The 24669-nt window shown below is 33.5% G+C and overlaps 1 protein-coding gene across 19 annotated transcripts in view; it reads right to left on the reverse strand.

The window, feature by feature from the left end:
• The window catches only part of SYNE1 (spectrin repeat containing nuclear envelope protein 1), a 569990-nt gene that overhangs the window by 342665 nt on the left and 202656 nt on the right, over nt 1-24669 (reverse strand). For all 19 annotated transcript variants that reach the window (XM_016428964.2, XM_056818948.1, XM_056818954.1 and 16 more), the window contains 11 exons: nt 24502-24666; nt 23131-23283; nt 19476-19619; nt 17147-17320; nt 9875-10033; nt 8903-9067; nt 6904-7038; nt 5753-5911; nt 5033-5241; nt 2229-2337; nt 353-517 (listed from right to left, as the gene is read on the reverse strand). In XM_016428964.2, the coding sequence (XP_016284450.1) occupies nt 353-517; nt 2229-2337; nt 5033-5241; nt 5753-5911; nt 6904-7038; nt 8903-9067; nt 9875-10033; nt 17147-17320; nt 19476-19619; nt 23131-23283; nt 24502-24666 (1737 nt within the window). The remainder of the gene's footprint in view (nt 1-352; nt 518-2228; nt 2338-5032; nt 5242-5752; nt 5912-6903; nt 7039-8902; nt 9068-9874; nt 10034-17146; nt 17321-19475; nt 19620-23130; nt 23284-24501; nt 24667-24669) is intronic.

Raw genomic sequence — 24669 nt, forward strand, 5'->3', positions numbered from 1 at the left:
AGTGGAAATCTGAATTCCTACACTAATTTAAGCCTAAAAGCTTAGTTAAAACTTCAAAATTTTCTAGGCTAATAACTACAAAGGATTTTATTTTTATGTTATTTTTCCTATAGGGGGTCACATGGGAGGAGGAGAAAATGAATGCTTGTTAAATTTAAAAATTAAATCATCATTGCTGTAATGGGGTACAATTCTTAACTGTATAAATTAGCTTTGGCAATCTCTATTAATAACAAATATTTCATGGTGTTATGTTCTATACCAGTTTTGATTAAAATAAATTAAATCTCAGATAAGGAAACTAGCATAGCCTTCAAAAAGAGCTACACATTAGCTAAATATATAATTTTACCTCTGACAGCAAAGCTATGAGGCTCTTGAAGTCACTTGAGAGTTTGGAGAGCTCATCATCCTGCTTTTGGATTTCTTCCTCAGCAGAAACTTCTGTCAGTGTTTTCAGCCTTGCCTTCAGCCATCCAAGATTCTCTCCTTGTTTGTTCATTTCATCTCTAATTTCCTACACATAAAATTCATCAAAACATACTTGTGAATCATGGTTAAGTGTGACAAACTTTAAGGGGCAGTTGATATTATGATTTTTCTTGACTTTTCAGTTGGTTCTCTTCCTTCTATCTCTCTGATCCTTCCAGTTGCTTTCATTGGTACTCATTCTTCTGTCTCTTCAACATGCCTATTTCCTAATGTTCTTTTTTTTGCCATCTTTTCTCAACAGTCTTTCCATTGGTAAGCTCATATAACTTCAGGGCTTCAATTATGATCCCTATTAAGATAATTGCCAAATATATAGTGTGTCCCCAAATGTTTAGTGTGCTTTTAAGCTATTAAACTCTATAACTACACTTAGATTTTTAGGACATCTTATATATTTAAATCCACAACCTCTCTCCAGAGATTCAGTTCTATATTTCCAATGATATTCTGGAGGGCTACACTTAGATGCCCTGTTCTTACCACAGATTCAGTTTAACTTCTTTAAGCCTCAGTTTCCTCATTTGTAAAAAGATGTGGTTGAACTAGATGACTTTTAAAGTAATTTTTGACTGTAAATGAATATCTAAAATTGAATTGTCTTCCTCCTCACAAAAATTTGCCCCTCTCCATAACATATCTCTTTCTGCTATGTCCCATCATTGTCATAGTTACCAACACTTAGAATTTCAGTTCTTTTTCACTCTGAACTCTCTCTTAAACTGTACATCTAATCAGTTGTCAAGTCCTTGAAATTTTAACCTCCATTCTATCTCTTTCATTATCTCTTTGAATTTCTCAGTTTTCCTTTTGCCATATTCACATATTTACCTTTCCTGTTAATGGTCTCCTTGAAAGCAGAATTTGTATTCACTTATTACTAGACACATGCTGGGCACATTAATACAAATGATTTGAAATAAATTGTGAACACTATTAGAAGTATCAGAAAATCTACTCAAGCATTCCATGGTTATTTTCATTTGTGTCCATATTTCTAACAAAAAATCCCCAAATGCTATATAGAGAAATATTAGCTGAAATCTTACCCAGTATATACAATTAGCTTTGTGCACACAAAACAGACTATGATCTTTTATACAGGAACTGGTTAAATTTATCAATTTCACTTTTTGTTAGTTTAGTGAAATATAATAAGAGTATTGACTTCAGAATTTGGTGTTCAAGTCCCACATCTAACAAACACTGTTGGTGTTACCTTGTGGAAATCACAGCTTCTCTCTACCCCAGGAAATAACGAATGGAGAGAAGAGTATAGGCTATAGCAACTCATAGAAAATAGAATAAAATATAAGGGCACAAGGTTCCCAGATGAGTTTTCTATGACCCCACTCCAAAAAAAGATCAGTGGTAATTTGATCTATATGTCAGGCACTAAAAACTTCTCTTATTCAGTTTCTTCTTAAAATATTGAAAACCATCCCTGGGAAAAATCAAATCCTAAAATTATGTTTTACCAGTTTCACCTGGTAGCCCTGTATGACACAATATTCCTAACTTTTTTGGTAAAGAAACTAAGAAAACCACTCAAATGATATATCTAATGCAAATAACTCCCTAGGAAGTGTCCTAGATGTTCTATTTTATACATAGCATTACAGTGTCAGTAATTACATTTAAAAAAAAATAAAAAGATCATTACTAAACTGTCTAGAAAAGCAAAAGGAAAAGAAAATGGAAATCTTTTGAACATATGCAAAAACTGGCCAGGATCTAACCTCTGCAGCAAGTTTGAACTTTCCATATGTAGCAGTATCTTTGGCTTCTTGCTTCATCACATGTAACTCTCTGTCTTTTGCAGATATCCACGATGAGAATTCAGAAAATCTAAAATAAAACAATCACCATCTTATGATAAAAAAAAAGTCATAATGGTACCAAAGCACGTAATCATTCAAATTTTATTTTTTATAAATTCCCCCAAATTCAGTAATATCAATAAAAATCTCCTTTGAGGAAAAGTCTCCTTTTAACAAAATTGGCCTTGCTTTTGGGGTGCAATGAGGATGGTCTGGTGTTAATAGTAGTTAAATAGGTTGTGTCAGTGCTGGTGTCTCACTCAGATGTGGGTTTATCCTAGGGCCTGCATTTAGCTGAGGTAAAAGAGATTCACCTGGAATTGGGTCAAATTAAGTTGGACTTGTGCAATCTTCACAACACTGGCTGACATTTTATTCCAAAAGAAAAATGATTTTTCAACCTGCCGTAGAAGGCTAGTGAGGCAGTCAAGATGGCAGCTTAGCAAGCAGCAAAAGTTCAGACCTCGTGGAAGACCCTTCCTTAACTGATACAGACTGAATGCTCCTCGGGCACAGAAATTCAATCTGAACAGCAGGACAGAAGCAGGGAACCCTCCTTCTGGACTCAAATAAAAAGGTACCCCCCCCCCCAAAAAAAAAGCCAGAATCCGAGAAAACTCAGGGCTAAGGGGAAGGCAGAGAGAAGGTCCCAGGACCCCTCCCCCACAACCCAGAGGGCTGAGCCCCCCAGCAGAAGCGGGAACCTCTGAGCGGGCAAAGGTGCTGGTTTGCAGGGTCTACTTTGTGAGCAGCGGGGTGCCGGGCTCAGAGCATCCAGCTTGGACAGCAGGGAGGAAGCCAGGGAGAAAAGGGCAGTGGCTGGGTCCCTCCATCAGGCTCCAGTCTCACCCTTGCCTCGGGCACAACCAGACCAATCCAGTTGAGCTAATCCCATCAGAACTCCTCAGAGTTTAGGGAGGCGGGCAAAGGCACTTGCGGACAGCAGAGAAGCAGCTGGAGAGAGCCTGGGTGGCCCAACCTTCCTGGAGTCTTCAGAGCCTCAGTGCTTCATACAACACACAGCCCAACCCAATTGAACTCAATCCAATCAAAAGCCTCCAGAGGACAGGGAAGCTAACATTCCTCCCCTAGAGACTGTACCAAGAGATCTGACAAAGCTCCAAGAGGGGAGACTGACAGCCCCAAAACCAAAACAAAATGAGAGGAGCAAGAGCACAGCCAAATATGGGGAGCAAAGAAGGGATAAACTCGAGCAAACAACAGAAAAAGGAGAAAAATTACAATAGACAGCATAGAAGGCTAGTGAACCTGTGCTGCCTGTCTCAAATCCTGTAGGAAGTTAAAGAGTTCCTGAATAATGAATGGCAGATATCGAATCTATGTACTTAAAGGCATTTTGAGGCTTCTTTCATATATGTTTTGTATATAATATAATTTTATATATCTTATATATTTGTATTTATTTGTACAAATTATGTATAAATTATTTAATTTAATTGGAATTTATTAAATATAGTTTATACATTAAATATTGAATTAAATTAAAATACTTAAAATAATATATTAAATTTAAATTAACAAATTTTAAAAATGAAATTGAAAATAGAAGCCTCAAAATGTCTTTAAGTACATATTTATTTTTTATATTTTTGTATTTATTTAAAATATTTTGTATTTTTATATGTTTAAATACATAAACATTATCTACATATAGCCTCTATATATGTATATATAAAATAAGTCTCAAAATGCCATATTATATAAAATACACACATATATTATTATTGACTACTTTTGGTGGTTAAGTTTCTGACACAAGCTATATCACTTCCATGTGCTATAAAGAAATTTTTTTTCTGTACTTCAAGAACCTGTGATTTTGTTCAGGGTGGGTCCCCTTTTTTCTGAAATAGGCCACAACCTTTGTACACCTTCCGAGACAGTTTTTCTATGGCTAAAGCAATTAATCTCCTGTGACCCACATGGTGATCTTAAAATTAATTAGCATGCTCCTTGGACGACAGTTACATGGTCTGTCACTCGGTCTATCCAACTCTTTCCAAATTGCTGTACTCTTTCGGTATAGCTTTGAAGAACTTGGGGTTACCTCCACACTCTAAGTGCTTCTACAATGGAACATTTATGGATCTATTTGAGATTTTACAGCCATTACTAACAATATTTATTTACATAAGAAAGATAAAATGATGTCCCCTCTTTTCATCTACTTATTTAATGAAAAGAAATTCATGGCATATAGTTATTTTTTTAGATGTCTTAAGTCATCTCCCCTCATCAGACTATAAGTTCTCTAAGGCAGGAACCATGTATAATATTGATTTTTAAATTATCTCATAGACAGTGTAAGATCTAAATCAATATCCAACTCTAAATATTATATTTTATAAGATTTATTAATAATCACTTGAAGTAGAGTAAATAAAAAGACAAAAGTAAAAAGCCTGAGTAAAGGGAAGTTTCCCCCACTGTATTAGCGGGAGAAGCTCATAAGAAGGCAGGCCTATAGAACCTTTATCTCCAAAACGTAAGGATGCAATGTGAGGATGAAAGTGGGATTCTGGGAAATGGAGTCCTGGGGTACGAAATTCTAATTACACACATGAAACACAATGCCTTAGACCCTATAGGGAATAGGTAAATATTTCTTTATAAATAACTTGTCAATGTAGAGCAAAATTAAGATAGCCAATATGCTAGAACTATTCTTTCAAAACTTTTATCCAATTCCCAAGAATACCTACCTAGTCTTGTAATCCTTCCATTTATCTGGGTTTTCCATTAGCTTCTTATAAGTGCTATCAATCATAGCTTTAAGATCTCTAAGAGTGGCTTGGCAGTTCTCTGGAGCATTCCTCACTGGGTCACGAGCTGGAAGTTTCAGACTGAGCTCTTCAATCAGCTGTAACCTTTTCTCACATAGATTATGGGGTCCTTTGTCACTGAAGAAAATCTAATGAGAAATAACTGAAGCTATAAGCATTGTGGGAAGTCACAAAAAGTGTCTACATGTGTCCCGAAAACAAAGATTCTCGTTTGGGGAAACGAGCCATTTCGTGGTAGGCTAAAACTATTATCTTTTTAAAAATTGTATATTAATAACCACAAACAAAAAATAACATTTAGCCAAACAAGTATGTGAAAAATCACAAGTTTAACATTGTTTCAAATTTGTTTAAAAGTATATAAAGTATATATGTGTTCTAATGCAACTATTCTCTGCTTTTATGTTTCCTTTAGGTTTTTTAATTTGGATACTTTTTTCCTCTTGATTTTGTGGCTGCTATTTTTAATGTAAGCATAGTATGTATCATTCCCATCCTCTTTTATTCTCCATATATTTACCTTATTTTCTTTATATTTCCGATATTTGTCATTTCTATTAACACACTACTTTACCTTCAAATAATGATTGAACTCTATAAAATTCCACTAGTGTCCACTTGGTGGTGCACAAGACATACCTTATGCTCTTGAATGATCTTTTCACTGCCTTCCTGTAGCACCAACTTGTTCTCTCGACCAAGCTCAGTTCTGCATTCTTCTACTAAAGCTAGGAACCTGTTTTTTTCCACTTCTATCTTCAGATGAAGTAAATGATAGGGAGCTTCTCCTTGGAGATCCTACATGGCACAAAGAAGACCAAATATATATATATATATACACACACACATATACATATACATATACATATACATATATATACACACACACATATATATATATATATATATATATATATATATAACATTGGTAATGATGATGCGAGCGATTTAGTATTTAAATGATAAGCTATAGAAAGGAAATTTTTCTTTCCCAGAGAGATATTATGGTTATAAACTGCATATGACATTAGATATATTAGTTTTCTGACTGAACCTTTGTCTTCCTGTATTTCTTTATTAGAATGCATGGGGGGCTAATACAGGCAGAAATGTGAAAAATTCTAGAAAGAAAATTCAGCAGTTTTTAAGAGTGTTGCTTGCTGTTCACTTGATGATGTATATTTGGCCTTTATTCTGTCTTTGATTTCATATATATATATATATATATATATATATATATATATATATATATATGCCTTGTCTTCAGGTACTTTTTTTGGATGACATAGACAGTTTTGTCATATTTTTAGAATAATTCCTGTCAGATATTCAGGATTTTTGCATGACTTTATAACTCCGGCAACATTGCACTCATATGCTCATTCTTCCACAGCCTCTCAAAATTGATTGTTAACAATTGTTTACACTCTTTCCCAATTTGAATAGTGTGAGGTAAAATCTTCCAGAGGTCTTTAAAATTCATTTTTCTCAACATTAGCCATTTGGAACATGTTTTTAAGTGGTCATTAAAATTTTCTAATTATTAAAAAAATGGATCATATTCCTTATCCACTTACCTATTAGAAAGTTGCTATGAATGATAGATAGACAGACAGACAGATAGACAAATCTCTGTGTGAGTCAGTTTTCTAAATATTTTAACTAACACATTTTTGACAGTGAAATTTGGTGTGAATAATTTTCCCATTTTGCTTCTAAAAGATTCATTTTAATATATTCGTCCTATCATTCTTCAGTCTTGGCAAATGGGATTTTACATAATTACTCACCTTCCATTGTTTATGGAGTTTTCTAACAGCTTCCTGTAGACCTTGCTGTTCTTGCTCAGGGAGGATGTCAGTTAGCTCATCACAAGCTTTCAGGAAGGCATTTAATACCCTCTGATCCAGCTGACTAAAAAACTCCTGATTTGGGGATTGCAGAGAGGAAGAAAGCAATTAAGAGCTCTATCTATTTACCATTGTTAACACAGAAACCAGTTGGTATGAAAGTGATTATAAAATGGCATGTAAGGAAACAATAAAGTTTTTTAACATGAGCTAGCTAAATCTCTTCACTAGTTCACTTGAGGGTTGAATTTGAATTTAGACACAATTAAGAATCAGTTGCCATGTGTAGAATTGATTTAACATATCTCCATTTCTTTTTTTTTTAGGGGGAGGAAGTAAATACAATTCCCCAATTAGAAAGCATGCATACCACTACATCAGTCATATTTAAGAAGAAAAGGGGGAATTATTCACTCATAACCCCAAGATAACAATGATTCATATTTAATATATCTCTTTTTTGAGGTCAATCAGAAAAGCAAAAGAAAAGTTATGATTAGAATTTAAAATATTTTACTTCTTGAAAATTATTTATATTTATGACTCTTATAATTCCATTAAAAATAAGCATTCCTTAGTGGGCTTCTGCCCTATCCCTCAAAAAAAATTGCTTACTCAAATATTTCAAGTATTTCTTCACATTTACATCAGAAGAAAGGATGCAGCAACACTGATGTACACTAACTGAAGGTCTTATATGAAAATCTACTTGTGAGGTAAGCAATGATTGTAATCCTTGCTACTGTAGGATGCTGAGGCTAAGGCTTGCAGACCACAAACTCAGCTTTGAGAAATAATGTGTTCTGATGAGGTGTCCACATTAGTGCCAGCACCAATATGATGAACCCTTAGAGCAGGAAGGCATCAGCTACAGAAAGGGTGGTCAAATGGGAAATAGAGCAGCAGAACAATATCAAGCAGATCATATCAATCGGCAAAAAGCTTGGGTCCATAAATGTTTGTTTCACTCCAGCTTGAGAGACTCAGCCTCAAAAATAAAATCTGCTTTTGAATTTTTGTTCAGTGTTTTGTCTCTCAGCCAAGAGCTGTCATTGTACAAATGTAAAAATGTGGGTCATTAATATGGACTAGGGGGTTGACAAATGACATTGATACCCCTGTAAAACAGTGCTCAAGATATATCATATCTTCAAAGTGGACAAAGTTCAGCAAAATCATATTTACTTAGAAATAATTTTAGCTTTAATATTTTTAAAGATAAACAGTGGTCTGTTTCAACACTGGGAGAGGGTTCAATAAATATCTAATAAAAGTCATGTGATATTATGCTTTTGCTTTGATTTCTGGAGTTTAAGCATTCTACCTACAACTCTGATATTATTCACTTAGAAAGAACTGTTGTGTGTGTATGTGTATGTGTTTTAAAGTTTCATGGATAAGTTATGGACAAGTCAGTAGGCTTAGATTATCCTTATTAATCTCTACAGTTTTTATATTATCCAAACATTCTATTTTCTGGGAACTAATCATTAAAGATTCTGATCATTAAACCATTATAACTTTCTAGGACACTATAATAATCCAATGTTATATCAATTAAATAATTTTGTTTTAAAGTTCTCATTTGCCATTATTTTGGTTCAATAGACTTCACAATAGTGTTGAACAATCTCACATTTTCCCTTGGCATTAGATTAAAACTCTTTGTTCTCATATTTTATTTTAGACTGCCTACACTGAGAAAGAATCTTGTATGGTGGACACAAGGATGACCTCAGAATAAAAGTTACAGGTTCAAATCTTGCTTTGGACACACATTGATTGTGTAATTATGGGCAAGTCAATTCTCTAAGATTGTAAATTACTGAGCAGGTGTCAATCTGCATTGGTAATGGGGTTTTCATTACTGGAACTTTTCTTTCTTCAAGCCTGCCTATATAAGGCTCATGCTGAATGAACATTAAGGAGTATAATTTACCGTATGTTTTTTCAGAAGTGCTTCAGGATCCCCTTTTTCTTTTATGCTGGCCTGGGCAATCTGGAGAACTTTCTCCAATTCTGCTCTGGACTCCTCAAATTTTTTCATTAAACGGCTATTTGTTTCCACATGCTTTCTCCACTCACCAGTTTTCTTTACCATATTCTTGAAACAAAGTCAAAAGACAATGATTTCTCTTATTAATGAATGAAGTATATTATGTCTATCTAGACACTGCTAATGAAGTATTTATGTTTAATAAAATATTTAACAGGAAGCCTTAATGCAACCACTAGACCTGAAGTAAACAGAAATGATGATAGATAACATTTTCTCCAAGCTTATGAATATGTAGCTGATTGTATTGATTTAAAATGCAGTAGCCCATGGAGACTGGAAGAACCTCCAGGAAGTGATGCAGAGCGAAAGAAGCAGAACCAGGAGAACATTGTACACAGAGACAAACACACTGTGGTATAATCGAACGTAATGGACTTCTCCATTAGTGGCAGTGTAATGTCCCTGAACAATCTGCAGGGATCTAGGAGAAAAAACACTATCCATAAGCAGAGGACAAACTGAGGGAGTAGAAACACCGAGGAAAAGCAACTGCCTGACTACAGTGGCTGAGGGGACATGACAGAGGAGAAACTCTAAACGAACACTCTAATACAAATATTAACAACATGGCAATGGGTTTGAAACAAGAACACATGTGATACTCAGTGGAATCACGCGTCGGCTACGGGGGGTGGGAGGGAGAAAAAGAAAATGATCTTTGTCTTTAATGAATAATTTATGGAAATGATCAAATAAAATACTATAAAATTAAAAAAAATAAAAAAATAAAATGCAGTAGCAAAAAAAAAAATCAAAGGGAAAATCAAAGCCATGATCACTAGTACATTCTTCTGTTCTTCTCTCACCAACATTTTCCCAAATGGCAAGTTTAAACCAGAAACAGTAAATTACCTGAAAAGCAACATGAACCTCAGCAACTTTCCTTTGCAACATGCTCTGATCAAAGTGCTTTAACACCTTACTCAACGCCACAAATTTCTGAACATTTTGGCTGTCCTTCTCAATTAATGTCAAAGTCTTCTTGCAACTCTCTTGATAAGATAACAACTCCTATAGAAAAAAAGGAAAAATATATTATAATTCAAATTTTAAAAAAGAAAATCTGTAGCTTTTAGGTCATTAAGGTTGCTCTATTTTAGATCAGATGTTGAAAAACCACACGGAGTTTTCTGAGATCTTACCTTTGCTTCACAAATTATCCTCATATTTGATCTAAATGCTACAGTGGAAATAATAGAATATAAGAATAAAATAAAGAATCAAAATTACAATAACCATATAACTCCTGATTTTGTTCAACCAATAGGTCTCATATGATGATAATAGCATCACTGAAATGAACCTGCATAGATGCTGAAAGCTCCTCTACCTTAATAAGTTGCACTTTATTGAAATATCAGAAGCATAAAATGTCTTTTACATGCCATCAGGCCCATGGAACTATAAAAACTGTACAATCATGAACCTTATTGATTGTTGCTAACTAGATCTATGCTAGAAAATAAAGAAAGGCTGTCTCCAAGGGACCAGAGGCCCAGGGAATGAATCCATTATATATCTTATTTTTTTAATTTTCAGAAGTAGAGAATCAGCAGTGGTCTGCAGTCTTTTAAAGTTCTTAGCTTAGTAATATATCAATCAACCCAACATGACTGATGGGGGAAGGTCTGGGGAGAAATTTTTTCTTGCTGGAGAGTAATTTTAGGATAAGAAACTTGCTACCTCCCCAAATCTAGAAAGTGAGCTATTTGTAGAAGACGCCATGGATATGCCTGCAGAAACCTGCAGCAAAAGGATTCAGAATTAACTTTGGGATATAATGAAATTGAACTGGGCGGGGGGGGGGGGTTGAAAACATTTCTTTTTTTCTTTTTTTCTTTAAACATTATTTTATTTAGTCATTTCCAAACATTAATCATTGGAAACAAAGATCAGTCTCTTTTCTTCCCCCCCACCCCCTACCCACCACCTCTGAAAACATGTATTTTTAATGTACACTCTTATGCCAAAGGGGACTGGCCTCTAATTGGCTTTTTGTCAATGTACTTTGCAATCATTAGTTTTGTTCACTTTCTCTTTTATTTCCCTTTTATCTTTAAATTATTGTAATTTTGTAAAGGATAATTTTAGTGTTGTGATCTAAACTATATTAATTATTGGTTGCCATGGGATATCCCAAATAAAATACCCAAGTCAGCTGGAAATTTATGGTGATTTTAATTAATATAGTGGAAAGAAATTAAGAAGAATGGAGAAGGAAAAGGTGTAGGATTTCTCCTGCCTAGCTTGTGCCAGAGGGAGGATTAGAAGCTTCTAGGAAGATAAAGTTTTGGAGAGTAAAGGAGGAAGGAATCAGCCTGAACTACAAGAGGGCTAAGCTAAGATGCCTGAACCTGAATTAGCTCAAGGGCAAACTCACTACCAAAACCCAGACAAATAGCTGCCACCATGCCAAGATGTCAGAACGCTTAGCACACTGCCAGCCAGAGCCACCTCTCTGGGGAAAAGAGCCCGACGAGAGGAAGCCCTGCCAAAAACCTAGACGATTTGACATCACTTTCCTGTGTCTCCTCTGCACCAATGGTAGACTAAGCTTGACTTAGGACAGCCCAGGGATCTGTCAGCTGTTTCTGATTTGTCATTTTCTCTATCAAAGGACATCCTCCTAAATACTCAATCCTTAAGCATGGTTACAGACATTCCCCGGTTTTTGTTAGACAAAGTAGGGTGGAGTAATGCAAAGTTCCCAAGACATCCCTGATTTTGTTAGACTAAGCATCTTCATTGTTACAATCAGGAGATAGCAAAATCCAATCTTCACAATCCCCCCTGATGATCATTGGGAGACTAGTCTCCCCATTGATCATTTAACATAATCATCTTGTAATTCTAAAGCACTTCTAACTACAGATGTATACAATATTCAATTTCTAAGGGGGAAATTACAAGTTACAATAGTTAGATAAAGAGGGAAATAGAAGAGAGACAGATAGCAAACCGATGTTTGCTGAGCACATAGACAAAAATGAATTAGGGGGCAGTCTCCTTTTGGCATAGGAGTATACATTCAAATAAATATTCAATCAAACTTCAGTTCAATCAATCACACCCAAAGTTCATTCTTGATCTTCTTGATGTAGAGTAGGTTTTCTTATAAAGTACAATAATTTATGTACCTCTAGTTGAAAATCTTTAGAGATATAAGTTGGCTATGTGTACTGATTACATGGGGAAACTAGGCAAGTAAATCTGGGATATTTCTACATTCTAATTTCCCAAGGGAATCACAGGCAAGGTTGTACAATTAGAATATGTTCCCCAGAGCTTCATTTCCTAGCATCCCACTTTCCTTCTCATATTATGTGCTGAAGTAGAGAGGACATAAGTTTGGTGTAGCACCATCTCTCACTCTCTCTTCCTATGATCAGGTTTGGTGGAGGTGGCATGAGGTGAGTGCCAGGAGAATTTTTGCTCATTTGGTCTTCATTTTGTTAGATAATTAGTTTTCTTTTTTAAACTTCTATTTCCTGCTACTTCAAGTAATTATTAATAAACTTTATAAAATATAATTATTGGAATATTAGATATTAATTTAAATCTTACAGTAGCCAGGGTGGAGTATATCTGAGTAGTTAGTGATCTGAACAAGTCTCTTCACCTCTCTCAGGCTTGGTTTCTCCATTAAAATTGGTATAATCCTACTTCACAATGTTATTAAAGGTCATATTAGCAATGACATGGAATACACTATGCAAACCTATTTTTAATGGATGATTTTGATTTTTTTGGGTAAAATTCATGCAAATCTGACTAGTAGAGTCCTTTTGTTATTGAGTTTTGCCTTTATAAATTGAAAAACAAATCTTCCCCTTCTTTGGAAGATTTGGGAAATTAGCTATCTGTTAATTAGACTGAAACATATATGACAAAATTTCATAACTATTTTGCTAGTGTATTAAATAGGATTTTAATGATGAAAGAAATATTATGAATAAATAAGATGATGTGGTGAAAATGCATTTGAATGGCATTTGGACACATAGGTGTTCTTTTCTCTCAATAAATTCATTTAGATGAGGGATTCTTAGCATAGTTTCATTGACTTAATTTTAAAAATATTTTTTCTAACTGTATTTGAATATAATTGATTTTTTTCTAATTCTATTTATTTTATGCTTTTAAAATATTATTCTGAGGAGATATCTGAAGACTTCATTAGATTTCCAAAGGGTTCTATGACACACAAAATGTTAAGAACCTTGACTTCAGTATCACTAAGCCTTACAAGTACTTCTCCCCCAACTCCTCATTCTTTCACAGATGGTTTCATTCAGTAAATAAAGTAATTAACTATACTCAGTGGAAGAATATCATGCTTAAGTAAGACAAGTCTACTTAATGAAACAATAAAAATGTAGCTTGTCATGCTAAGTACATCTGAAAACATTTTTATGATGGCTAACTTAGAATTGTTTCTATAGACAAATGGTATTATAAAATAAGGATATTAATGTACATAGAAAGTATACTTCTGCATTTCATGAATTTATAATTTCTTTATTGCCACTACTACTTCCATCAATCAAATGCAATGTCTCTAGAACTTTGGGCATGATCTTTAAGAGATGTTCTGATCCAAAGTAACTCATCATTTGATAACCAATTTGTCAATAAAATATTTGAAATTAGATGTATATAGGGGAAAAGTCACAGAATCCATCATTTTGTCCATATGTTAATTCTTTCTTGTTTGATAGGACTTTTGAGACCTCTTATTCAATTGGTATAACTTTCAAGAACCTATGGTCATCTTTAAACTTCAATGAAGCACTGGGGTAGGACTCAAATGGAAGACAGAAAAAAGAAAGAAGATTTAAAATATGTAAGAATAAGAAAAGAGATTTAAATGAGAGGAAGAAGAATGATAGATAAAATTACAGATAAAATGACTAATATGGAAAATTATAAAATAGACAAATGTTGCAGTATTAAAATGAAAATATTTGACTCAGCTTTTTCACTAATTGAGTTAGAACAACAAAATACTTATAAGAATACAAGAATGACATAATAGATGTGAGAACTGTGCAATTTCTTTATCAATTAAACTAGACACAATGTTTTTCCTCAGATCTAATACTATTTAACATTTATAAGTATACAGAGAAGGCGCTCAATAGCAACTTATAGAAGTTGCCTTCTGTCAACTTTACACTGATTGATTCAAAATGAATAGAAAAGTGATACGATTGTGAAAATGTTTCAGTTGTTCAATGATGTCATCAAAGAAGGTACTCCCTTCAATGATTCATTTCACCAATAGTCCATGTCCTTGCATTCTGGGCAATTCCTTCCATAAATCCTCCATCCAATGTACTCAAGCTGTCCTTTACTTCTCTGACATTGAGTGAATATCATTAGATTTCAAGAACTATTCATCAGTTATCTTCCACTCTTGTTGCTTGACCAGCCCCCTTCTCTTTCTGATAATATCCTTTATGCCACTTCTTTGGGGAAAATCTTCACTGGTTTTGTTGATCGGAACACTAGTAATTAACAACAACACCTTCATGCAAATAATAGAGTTGAAATAAGCCAAGAATGAATGAAACATATTGGGTAGTTTAAGTTTACTTGCCTGTAGGTGGATAGATCTGGGACTCATCTGTGCCATTTGGGCAAAATAAATATATATTTTTAAAATTGGTATTGCCCAGGAACTACTGAAAATCCAAGGAACTCTTACCAGATATTTTAAATCTTTTTGCTATTGATTTTCACTTGCCTTTATCTTTCTATACTGCTTTTGTTATGTTTTTATTATCTTGAGTGATATATTATTCCAGAAATATTAGTATTTATCTGAGCAAGTGATAATTCAATATAGCCTGCTCATGCCCATTGTGGTCCCTCTCCAATACCTGTTGTATAAACCCCAACTTTAATTTTTAAAAAATAATTTTCTGTTTTTATTATAAACTAATCACCAACAAACATGAACATATTAGTATGCAAATAAGAAGGCTATATACTAAACTATAATCTGTTATGTATAGTTTGCTTTTATAAATATATATTAAATGTGACATTGAATTAACAAAATTTTCTATTTGTATCCTCTCATGCTCTGTTTCTTCTCTGCATTTAAATATTTTGTTGATTTTTTTACATCTTTCTCACTACCCACTAAATCAAATCCTTTTCTTTCCTGACATCAAATAAACTCAGTAAAGAAAAACCAATCAATATATTGTGCAGGCTTAATGATGAGACATTTTCAATCTTAATTCTCTAAAGGTCATGGTATTTTATAACTCATAGCCATAAAACATTATGATAAGAGCATTATTGTTAAAAATACAAACCTTTGTTTCAAGACAAAGCTTAGGATCATTAATAGTACTGAAGAATTTATTAAAAACCGTCCATTCTCCTCTTATTCACTTCAGGGCCCAACTCACCTTCTATGAATAGTAACTATTTAAAATACAAGAACTGATGGACCATTGCAGATGATTTTCAGATGCATTTATCCAGCCCTAACCTCTCTCCTAGAAAGCTAGGTGGCACAGTGGAGAGTACTTGTCTTCCTGAGTTCAAATATGACTTCAGACACTTACTAGCTATGTGACCCTGTGCAAATTACTTAACTTGTTTGTCTCAGTTTCCTTATCTTTAAAATGGTATGGAAAAGGGAATGGAAAACCACTCTGGTATCCTTGCCAAAAAACAAACACAAATTGGTCACAAAGGGTCAGACATTACTGAAATGACTGAAAACAACAACAAAGTCTCTCTCGTTCCTTCCACTGTATCTCTAGCTGCCTATTTAACATCTTTAACTGGACATTTGTAGACATTATATTCTTGATATGTTCAAAACTGAACCTATTATCTTTCTCCAAAATCCTTTTTTTCTTCCTAACTTCCCTTTTCCTCTTTAGGATACCACCATCTTCCCAGTCACTCTGACTCACAACCTCTCGTGCTCAACTTCTTACTCTTATTCTCTGTATCCAATCTGTTGTCAAGTCCTGTTGATTTTACTTTTTCAACATCTCTAATATATAAACCCCTCTTCTTCTCTTCCACTGCCACCCTGTTGGTACCAGCCCTCATTGCCTCACACCTACACTACTGTTATAGCCTCCTGTTAGGTCTTTTTTTTCCCTCAGATCTTTCCCAGTCTAGTCCATTTTCTTCTAAGCTTCTATCAAAGTACAAGTATCACCATTTAACCACTCTATCTACTCTGCCTTTCCATTCAATAAATTCTAGTGGTTCCTTATTTTTCTTTAAAATCAAATATAAAATCCCATTTTTCATAAACTACATTGCCTTCCAAATGATGTTCCATTTAAGATTATGAAAAATTAGTCAAAACTATGCTTTAACTAGTCACAAACATACTGTATAACAAAATGGCACACATTATATATGCATGTCTCTTTACAGATTGTTTTTCAAAATCTTTAACATGTAATCTAATTGCAAAAAACTAAGGACTTCATCTAAAGTAATGTTCAGCTACATCCTACTTATTTTACAAAGTGTAGATAGATTGCCACTGCATGAATGTTGTCTTTCTTTACTAATGTAGAGGTAATGTGGGCTAATGAATAAGTACTTGATTTGGAATCAGGAAGACAAAGTTCAAATTCTGCCTCAGACACTTACAAGTAGTGTGATGCCAAACAAATCACTTTTCACATTCTGTCCATCAATTTCCTCATTTGCTCAGTAAAAAGATTGCATTCAGTGGTCTCTAAGGTCTTATCCAGTTCTGTATCTATGATCTTATGAATTTAATTGGTTTGAAGATGGTATAATGAGGTACAGCTCTGAGTTTAATCTTTGAATGCTAGGAGAAAAAAGATTATCTTCTCTACAATCCCATTTCAGATACACTAAAAAGACTGAAGAGAGAGTAATTATATATAGTTCTGTGAAAATGCATCCTTGCCAGTGGAAAGGAGATTCAACTATATAGTCTCCTGACAATAGGGGAGGAGGTCCATATTTGTTAAGAAGGGCAAACAGTTTGGGAGTGTTTAAACTACCCCTTTCGGAGAAGAGGGATTCATTTTCTTCAGTATCTTGAAATGTTGGCTCCTTAGAAATCTGATAAGTTGCTCTTTAAACAAGTAAAAGACATTTTCTTACCTGATGTTTTTGTTTAAAAAGGGTCGTAGATTGTGCTTCACGTTCAAGGAGTGCCATGGTTTCATTGATTCTCTCAAGTGACTCATAAAAGAGTGTGATCTGCTTTTCTAGTTCTTCCAATGGAATTAACAGTTGTTGAGTCTCATAAAGTAATGAAGGGTAAAATTCTTTGACCTTCAAAAATAGACAATGATTTCATTAAATAGCAAAGTTCCAAATCATATGAAATGATATGGTTACCTTGAGATAACATTTTTTTTTACATTTACTATGGTAAATTGATCTTGCAAGTTGGCACTTATAGTTCTATAATGTATTCCTCAATGGATTTCTATATTTCCTTGAATTAAAATATAGGCACCACACTTACAAAATATCTAAATGAATTGTTTCTTACTTGCTGATAAATGTGAATTAAACCATTGTGTGGGCTAAATCACTCTTAGTATCACTGAACCTCCCTTGTTATCATATAGTCAGGAAATGACTAATTATGTTCATATCCCAGGGAAAAGGAAAGAAAATAGGACTGACTAGGCTGAAAACTTCAGGTATTTTTAAATTAATAGTATATGTACGATACATAGTATAAAGATATAAAAATTATCTAAAATGAGAGGTTCTATTCCTTAAACACAGCACTTTTTCATCATATATTGAGTTTTGAAGTAATATGAACTAAAATATGAATTTGATGTCTCAGGAGAGTGGCAAGGTATGAAGAATGAAAGATAAATACCTCCTCACCCCAACAAATAGAATGTATTTCTTAAGGGTATATGAGAGTAGTAATAACAATGATAATTATAGCTGATGTTTACATAACACTTTAAAGTTTGAAAAAAATATTCACATTCATATTGTATGAACATCAAAGTTAGCATTATTCTTATTTTATAGATAAGATATGATAATTTACTCAATGTCAAAAAATTAGAATGTAATAGGGCTAGAATTTGAATCCAAATCTTCTGTTTCCAAATCTGCATTATTTTTCTATTTTGCAAGATTTTTTTTTAATGTACCCTATTAACCCCTCTGTTGCCTAAATTTCCTTATATGAAAAATGGTGAGAATAATAAAACCTGTCTCATAGGGTCATGGTGAGGACCAAATGTGATAGCATTTGGAAAATATAATGCAAACCTTAGAGCCCCTCCTAATTCTAGTTATTATTTTTTAAATTATTTAACTAATAACTTATTAAATATTCAATACATTATTTCTCTAATTTATGGAAACTACTCAAGTTTTTTTTTAATTTCTAAAAGTCCAATAGATATTAGGTGTGGGGAGAAATATTTGTGTTTTTTGGTAATATCATAAGAATATAATATATTATGTTCTAAGACAAAGATTAAGTTCAAAGATACAGAAAGAGCAGAATAATAACTAACTCCATCAAAGATCGCTAGTAACCTTTGAAAAAGCATTCTATGGACACTTGACACATTAGTCTCTACCAGAAACAGGTTAGACTTAGATTTGCTCTACACTCTCATTCATTATCTGATCCCCTGCCCCTCTAAAGGATCTTTCTTACATAAAAATTTTAAAATAACTATTAGGGTTTCTGATTTGATAGAGGCAATTTTTACTTCAAAAATTCAACCCAAGATCCTTTATTATAAATCTACAAAGGGCAATGTACTCTGTTAGGCCTTGGAGGTCCTCAGGATCTAAGGAATTGTATTGTTTAGGCATAGGTTAATAGTAAAGAGATCCCTGAATTCCAAGATAAATTGAACCCGAGCTCTGGTCCTACTTGACACTTAATACCTGTGCAACCTAGGTTAAAATTTAAACCTTTTTGAATCTATATTACTTCTTCTATAGAATGTGAGTAATAATAATACTTATATTGTAGAGCTTTTGTGAAGATTAAAGGAGATTATGTGCAAAGAGTGCTGCATATCTTAAAATACTGTGCCTTATAATTGTGCTGTTATTTTAAAAAATTCTTACCCATGTAATTGCTACAAATAGATGGATACACATTCATATAAATAATATTGTAGGGAAATGCTTTTTAAACTTGAAAGTGATTGATACATGAGCATATACATACATAGGGACTCCTGAATATAAATTAATAAATATGTATATACAGACATAAAAAAAAAGAGATAGAGATGGAAGGGGGAGAGAGAAAGAGGGATCAAAAAAACCTTTTATCCTTAGTAAAACAATGATGATGACTACAACACAATTGTGTATCAGTGTCACCAAAAAAAGACTGAAAACAATTGTGGTTGTTTTTCATTTGTCTGTTTATTTTGCACACTGTAAATTTCATTAAAAAAGAAAAGAAAAAACCCTCATTTATAACCTTATTTAGCTGATCTTTGAGTCCAGACATGGTTGCAAGTATTTCATGAGCTTCTTCTTGGGGACTCTCTTTTGTAATGAGTTGTGCTGTCCTTGTAATAATTTTATACTGAGCTTCCATAGCAGGCATCTTCTGCTTGACATCCTGTTAGAAATCATCATTAGGAATCAGTAGAAAGTAGCCTTTTATGTTAATATGTAGATAGTTACTTCAGCTTTCTTTAACCATGCCACAGGAAACAGAAGAAATGTATTTTATAAAGATTTCTGCATTTAAGAAATGTTTGTAGGTCTTCATACTCATAATCACTCATTCCTGAGATTCATGTCAATCAATTAGTAAATAAAGATATTATATTTTGCAAGTAGTATGAATGCTATCATTTAAATACTCATACTCTGAAAATATTCAGATTAGCTGAAATAGCATTTATATTTCTAAAATATCTATGTGGATCAGACTTCTTTTTTGTAAATGCCAATAGCAACCTTTAAAAGTATACTTTAGGAGACATCCTTCATTTTTATTTTAAATGCTGCCATTTATTACATTCACATAATACATTCCTTTTATTTTCTTCAAATATACCATTGAGAAGGTGATGCCAACAATTAAGCCACTAAGGTGAATAATTTAAAAGCAAGTGCTAACAATACAAGTGGCTTTAACTAAAGAAATGTGATTTTTCAAATGTAGTTGTTTATCTGTACTCTTTTTCTCTTCTTTTAAATTTTTTTTGTATCTTCATTGACTGTATATATGTTCCTTGCTTCATTACTATTCTTTGTAATCCCAAGACTTGTCCCTGTGTCTGGCTCTTAATAGAAATTTAATAAAAACCTGCTGATTAATTAACTGGTTACTGAAGGGTTTACATTTGACTATTTTTTATTCATTTGAATTTAACAAATTTTTATTAGCAACTATGTGCAAGGTACTGTGCTGGATATAGAAACAAATCTATATGGCAACAAGGCAGAGATAAGAGAAGACAGAAATGTCTTCTGGATTCAATTGAATGACCATACTAGACTGCTTTATTATATCATGAAAGCTTAAAATAAAATTACAACTAATTTTTAACCCCCCTTGGGTATTTACTATAAGTAAAGGATAAAGGTAACATTAATTTTAGCCTTGATTCTTGGTGCTCTCCCATCTTCTATAATCAATAAGTTACTAAATTGCGTTGATTCAGCTTGAATTTATCCTTTCCTCTCTATGCCCACAGAGACCAAACTAGAATCAACATTCATTACCATCTGTCTAGACTATTTCAATAGACTCTTGGAAGCTCTTAGCATTTGTAATCTTTCCTCCTTCTAATCTATCCTTCAAGCTTCTGTCAGACTAATCCTCATTTAAATCCATAAATCCAATCATGATATTCCTCTGCCCAAAATGTTCAGTGCCTCTTTATTTAGCAATCAATTGTAGTTCAAGGGCCTATAAACGGCATTTGGGGTTCTTTATAGTCTTATGCCACTTTACCTTTTTAGCCTCAATTAATACTACTTCCTATCACATATTCTAAATTCCAGCCAAACTGGACTATTCACTGTCCCCCAGATCTCTTTACAAACTGAACTCCCACCATAAAGCCTACCTAAAGGATCTCTCCTTGTAGCCTTCCCTGTACCTTATTATCTATATAGTTCTGTTATCCTAAAATGTTGCAAAGTGCTTGGTTTTCCACTTCTTGAATCACCTTATTGTATTATGGTTAAGTTGGTGTAACATCCTTGACTACAGAACAGTAAGCTCCATAAAGTCCAAGGCTGTTTTTTATCTAAATTACATATCTCTTTCAGGTCCAACATAGTACTTCACACACAGTAGGTGCTTAAGAAAGAGTTTGTTGAATCAAACATTGTTAATTACTGGAAGGGAATTAAAAAAAAAAGAATACCAATGAATAATAGCTCCATCCTCCAGGTTTGCATTTTATTAGTGAAGACAAGATATATGTAAACAGGAAACTATAGAACAAAGAATAATGAAGTACATTCCTTGGAGAGGTACAACATTCTATGAGATTTCATTGGAGAGACAAATGACATCTGTACAGACTTTGTGTAGGATGTGGCATTTAAGGTAGGTCATATGAAATGTTTGAAGGTCAAGATAGGTGAAAGACTTTCTAGGTAGAGAGAATATCATCAGTAAAGTCTAGGAAGCAGAAAATCCCACAATACTTTAGGGACTAGCAGGCTATACAATTTTAATAGAATTTAGGATATATATATATATATATATATATATATATGGACGTGTTTGGATGGAATAGAGGCAAGATTAGTAGCAGGTAATTAGACTGGCATATTAGGAATAATAAATGCAATGTAGTATATTTTAAAATATAACCAATTGTTCTGTCACAATAAAAGTTTTATCCTAGATTATAGAAGGAAGATATTGAATGCTAGACTAAAAAGTGTGGACTTTATTTTACAAACAAGAAAGAACCATTGAAGGTTTCTGAAAATAAAAAAGAACTAGAGATCAAGAATGCCTTTGACAGATAAGGTGGATCAGTAGATTAATAGCCAGATCTAGAGACAGGAGCCAGACCCAGATTAAAATTTAACCATAGACACTTCCTATCTGTGTGACCCTGGGCAAGTTTATTAATCCCAGTTGTCTAGACCTTACCATTCTTCTGCCTTGGAACCAATGTTTAGTACTTATTATAAAACAGAAGGCAAGTTTTTTTTTTTTTAAGGATTTTTTTTTTCCAGAAGTTTAATTTGGAATCATTGTGTGAATGAATTGGAGAGAAAATAGATCCAAAATCTAGAGATAATTTAAAAGGCTATTGCAATTGCCCCAATGGGATGTAATAAGAGCCTGAATCAGAGTAAGAATCATAGAAATTGAAAGGAAGGAAAGGACTTCGAAAATATTGTAAAGTTGGAATTGACAAGATTTATTGATTTTGAAGAAGAAAAGTAAAGGAGATAAATCAAAATAAGATTTTCAGACTGGATGAAAGGAAGGTTGATGGTTTGATAAACAGAAAAAAGAAAAGAGGACCAAAAGCCAGTTGGGAGTAGGGGAAGTAAAATAATGATTTTACTTTCCTATTGCTTTGCTTTGCTAGTAAGGCACTTAGGTGGAAATATTCAGCAAGCATTTGGGAATGCATTTCTGGATCACAGGAAAATGTCTAGAACAAGTGTTGTTAACCTAAGTGAGAGACAGACAGAGCCACAGACACAGAGACAGAAACAGAGAGAAAAAGAGAAAGAGAAACAGAGAGAATATAGAATACAGAAGAGTATAGAATCATGAAAACTCTAAAAATGCTGTTATCTGCATTAAGAAGTATACAGAGAAAAGATTGCTAACTTTGACATTTCAAACATCATTTGTTGACCTTTGAGAGAATACCTGTTTTGGCATGGGAAAGATGGATTACTGGATCTTTTTGGTAGAGTTTCATGACTTTTTCTTTTCTAGAAATATTTGGAAGCTAAGGAACAAATCTATATCCAATAGAAAATGCATGTTGACAATTATTATAATAGTTATGACAAGTTTAGACAGTAGGCTAAAGAGAGCATGTGATAAACTTGGGCAGGGGAGGGAAGAACTGGAGATATATGTAAAACTAGTCAGGGTTTGAAATTCTTTCATGTTCAAAAGAGAGTCTCACCTCTAAATCTTGAAATAACATCTTGACATTAAGAAAAGAAACATCCAAAGGCTCAGAAAGTTTCCCATTGGCTTCAGCAGTGAAGACAGACAAATTGGTAACACAGTCTAGATATTCTTTTTTCATTCGGTCAAGCTCATCTGCTCGAGCATACTATAAAAAAATAAAAGTAAAATATTGTAAAAGTATTGTTGTACAGTGATCCAATAAATAATTAACCTTATAAGTTTTATAAAAATAATTTTATAAAAATATTAATTCTGAGATTTGTTTTAAAGTTTAAATTTTTGAATAGACAGTAATTTACTATGTATGAGGTAAAGAACCAACACATAAAACTCAAAACTTACCATATAGATAAATCAAAATAATTTATGGGCCAGTTTAGAAAAGAAAAGTACTTTATTCTCCATCTAAATTTTAAACTGATACATATTTTTCTAAAGTCCTTGAAACAAAGCAATTGGGAAGGAAAATGTTAACCAAATACAAATCAAGATTTCTTCATTATTTCAAAAGTTCTGTGGTTTCCTCTGTTATCTCATCCTACAGTTGCAAAGCAGTAGCTCAGATAAGAGGGGCTTGACCAATGCTGTAAAACACTGTTTGTTAATATGAGAAACACTATCAAGGCTCTCTCTCCACTAAGGCATTTTTCTGAATTAACTCTTAAGGACTTTCCTGGATTCCTGGGCCTTTTGGATTCAGACTCAATTATCAATTTCCTGATCAGTTTTATAAATGAGTTTCCTTTCTGTACTGCTGGCTTTGTTATCTTCCTAAGCATTCAACATATAAGCTTGGAACCTTTGTTATGGATGCCATCACTCACCAGGCTTACTTTCTCCATCCAGCCTGTCAATTTGAGCTAATCTTGAGATCTTCCACCATACATACATTCTCTCCATAGAAAGCAGGTTACCTGATAATTCTGGGTAACCTCCTCCCCTATTCAGATTGTAATTTCTGTATAAATAAAATTACTGCAGAAAGTCTGATGAGTTGTTGTGGCCCAAAGATTTCATTCATGATGTATGACTGACTTCTGGGGATGAATGAATTTAGGTAGGTTGGTCATAAGAAGACTATCTCTTTCTAGGACTGCGATCAAAGTATTTCTAGCTTGTGAGGACCTGGCATACCTACTACACCACTAGCATTGTCTTGTAGAAGTCTTTTGAAAGTGTTGCCACATTATAATAAAGTATCCAAAAAAGAACTACAGTAGAAAAGGACTTATAACAATTCTAAGTAAATAGATGCCAGACTTTAGTAAATGATTTAAGCTTTAAAAAAATACAAAATACTTTAAAAACCATTACAAAATATGAAAAGCATATTAATAATTTTAAATGGTTGAGAAACACCTACTTGCTTCACTTCCATAAACAACTCTCTCCACCGTCCATTTAACAAAAGCAACTGCTGTTTAAGGTCTCGAGAAACAGTCTCATCACATGTTTCAATAAGGAAATTGCCAGCATCATTCATAGTTGTGTGCTGCTGGATCCAGTGAGGTAAATTTCTGAAAAAATCCTA

This window comes from Monodelphis domestica, chromosome 2 (assembly GCF_027887165.1).
Source record: "Monodelphis domestica isolate mMonDom1 chromosome 2, mMonDom1.pri, whole genome shotgun sequence".
In the NCBI taxonomy this organism is placed as follows: domain Eukaryota; kingdom Metazoa; phylum Chordata; class Mammalia; order Didelphimorphia; family Didelphidae; genus Monodelphis; species Monodelphis domestica.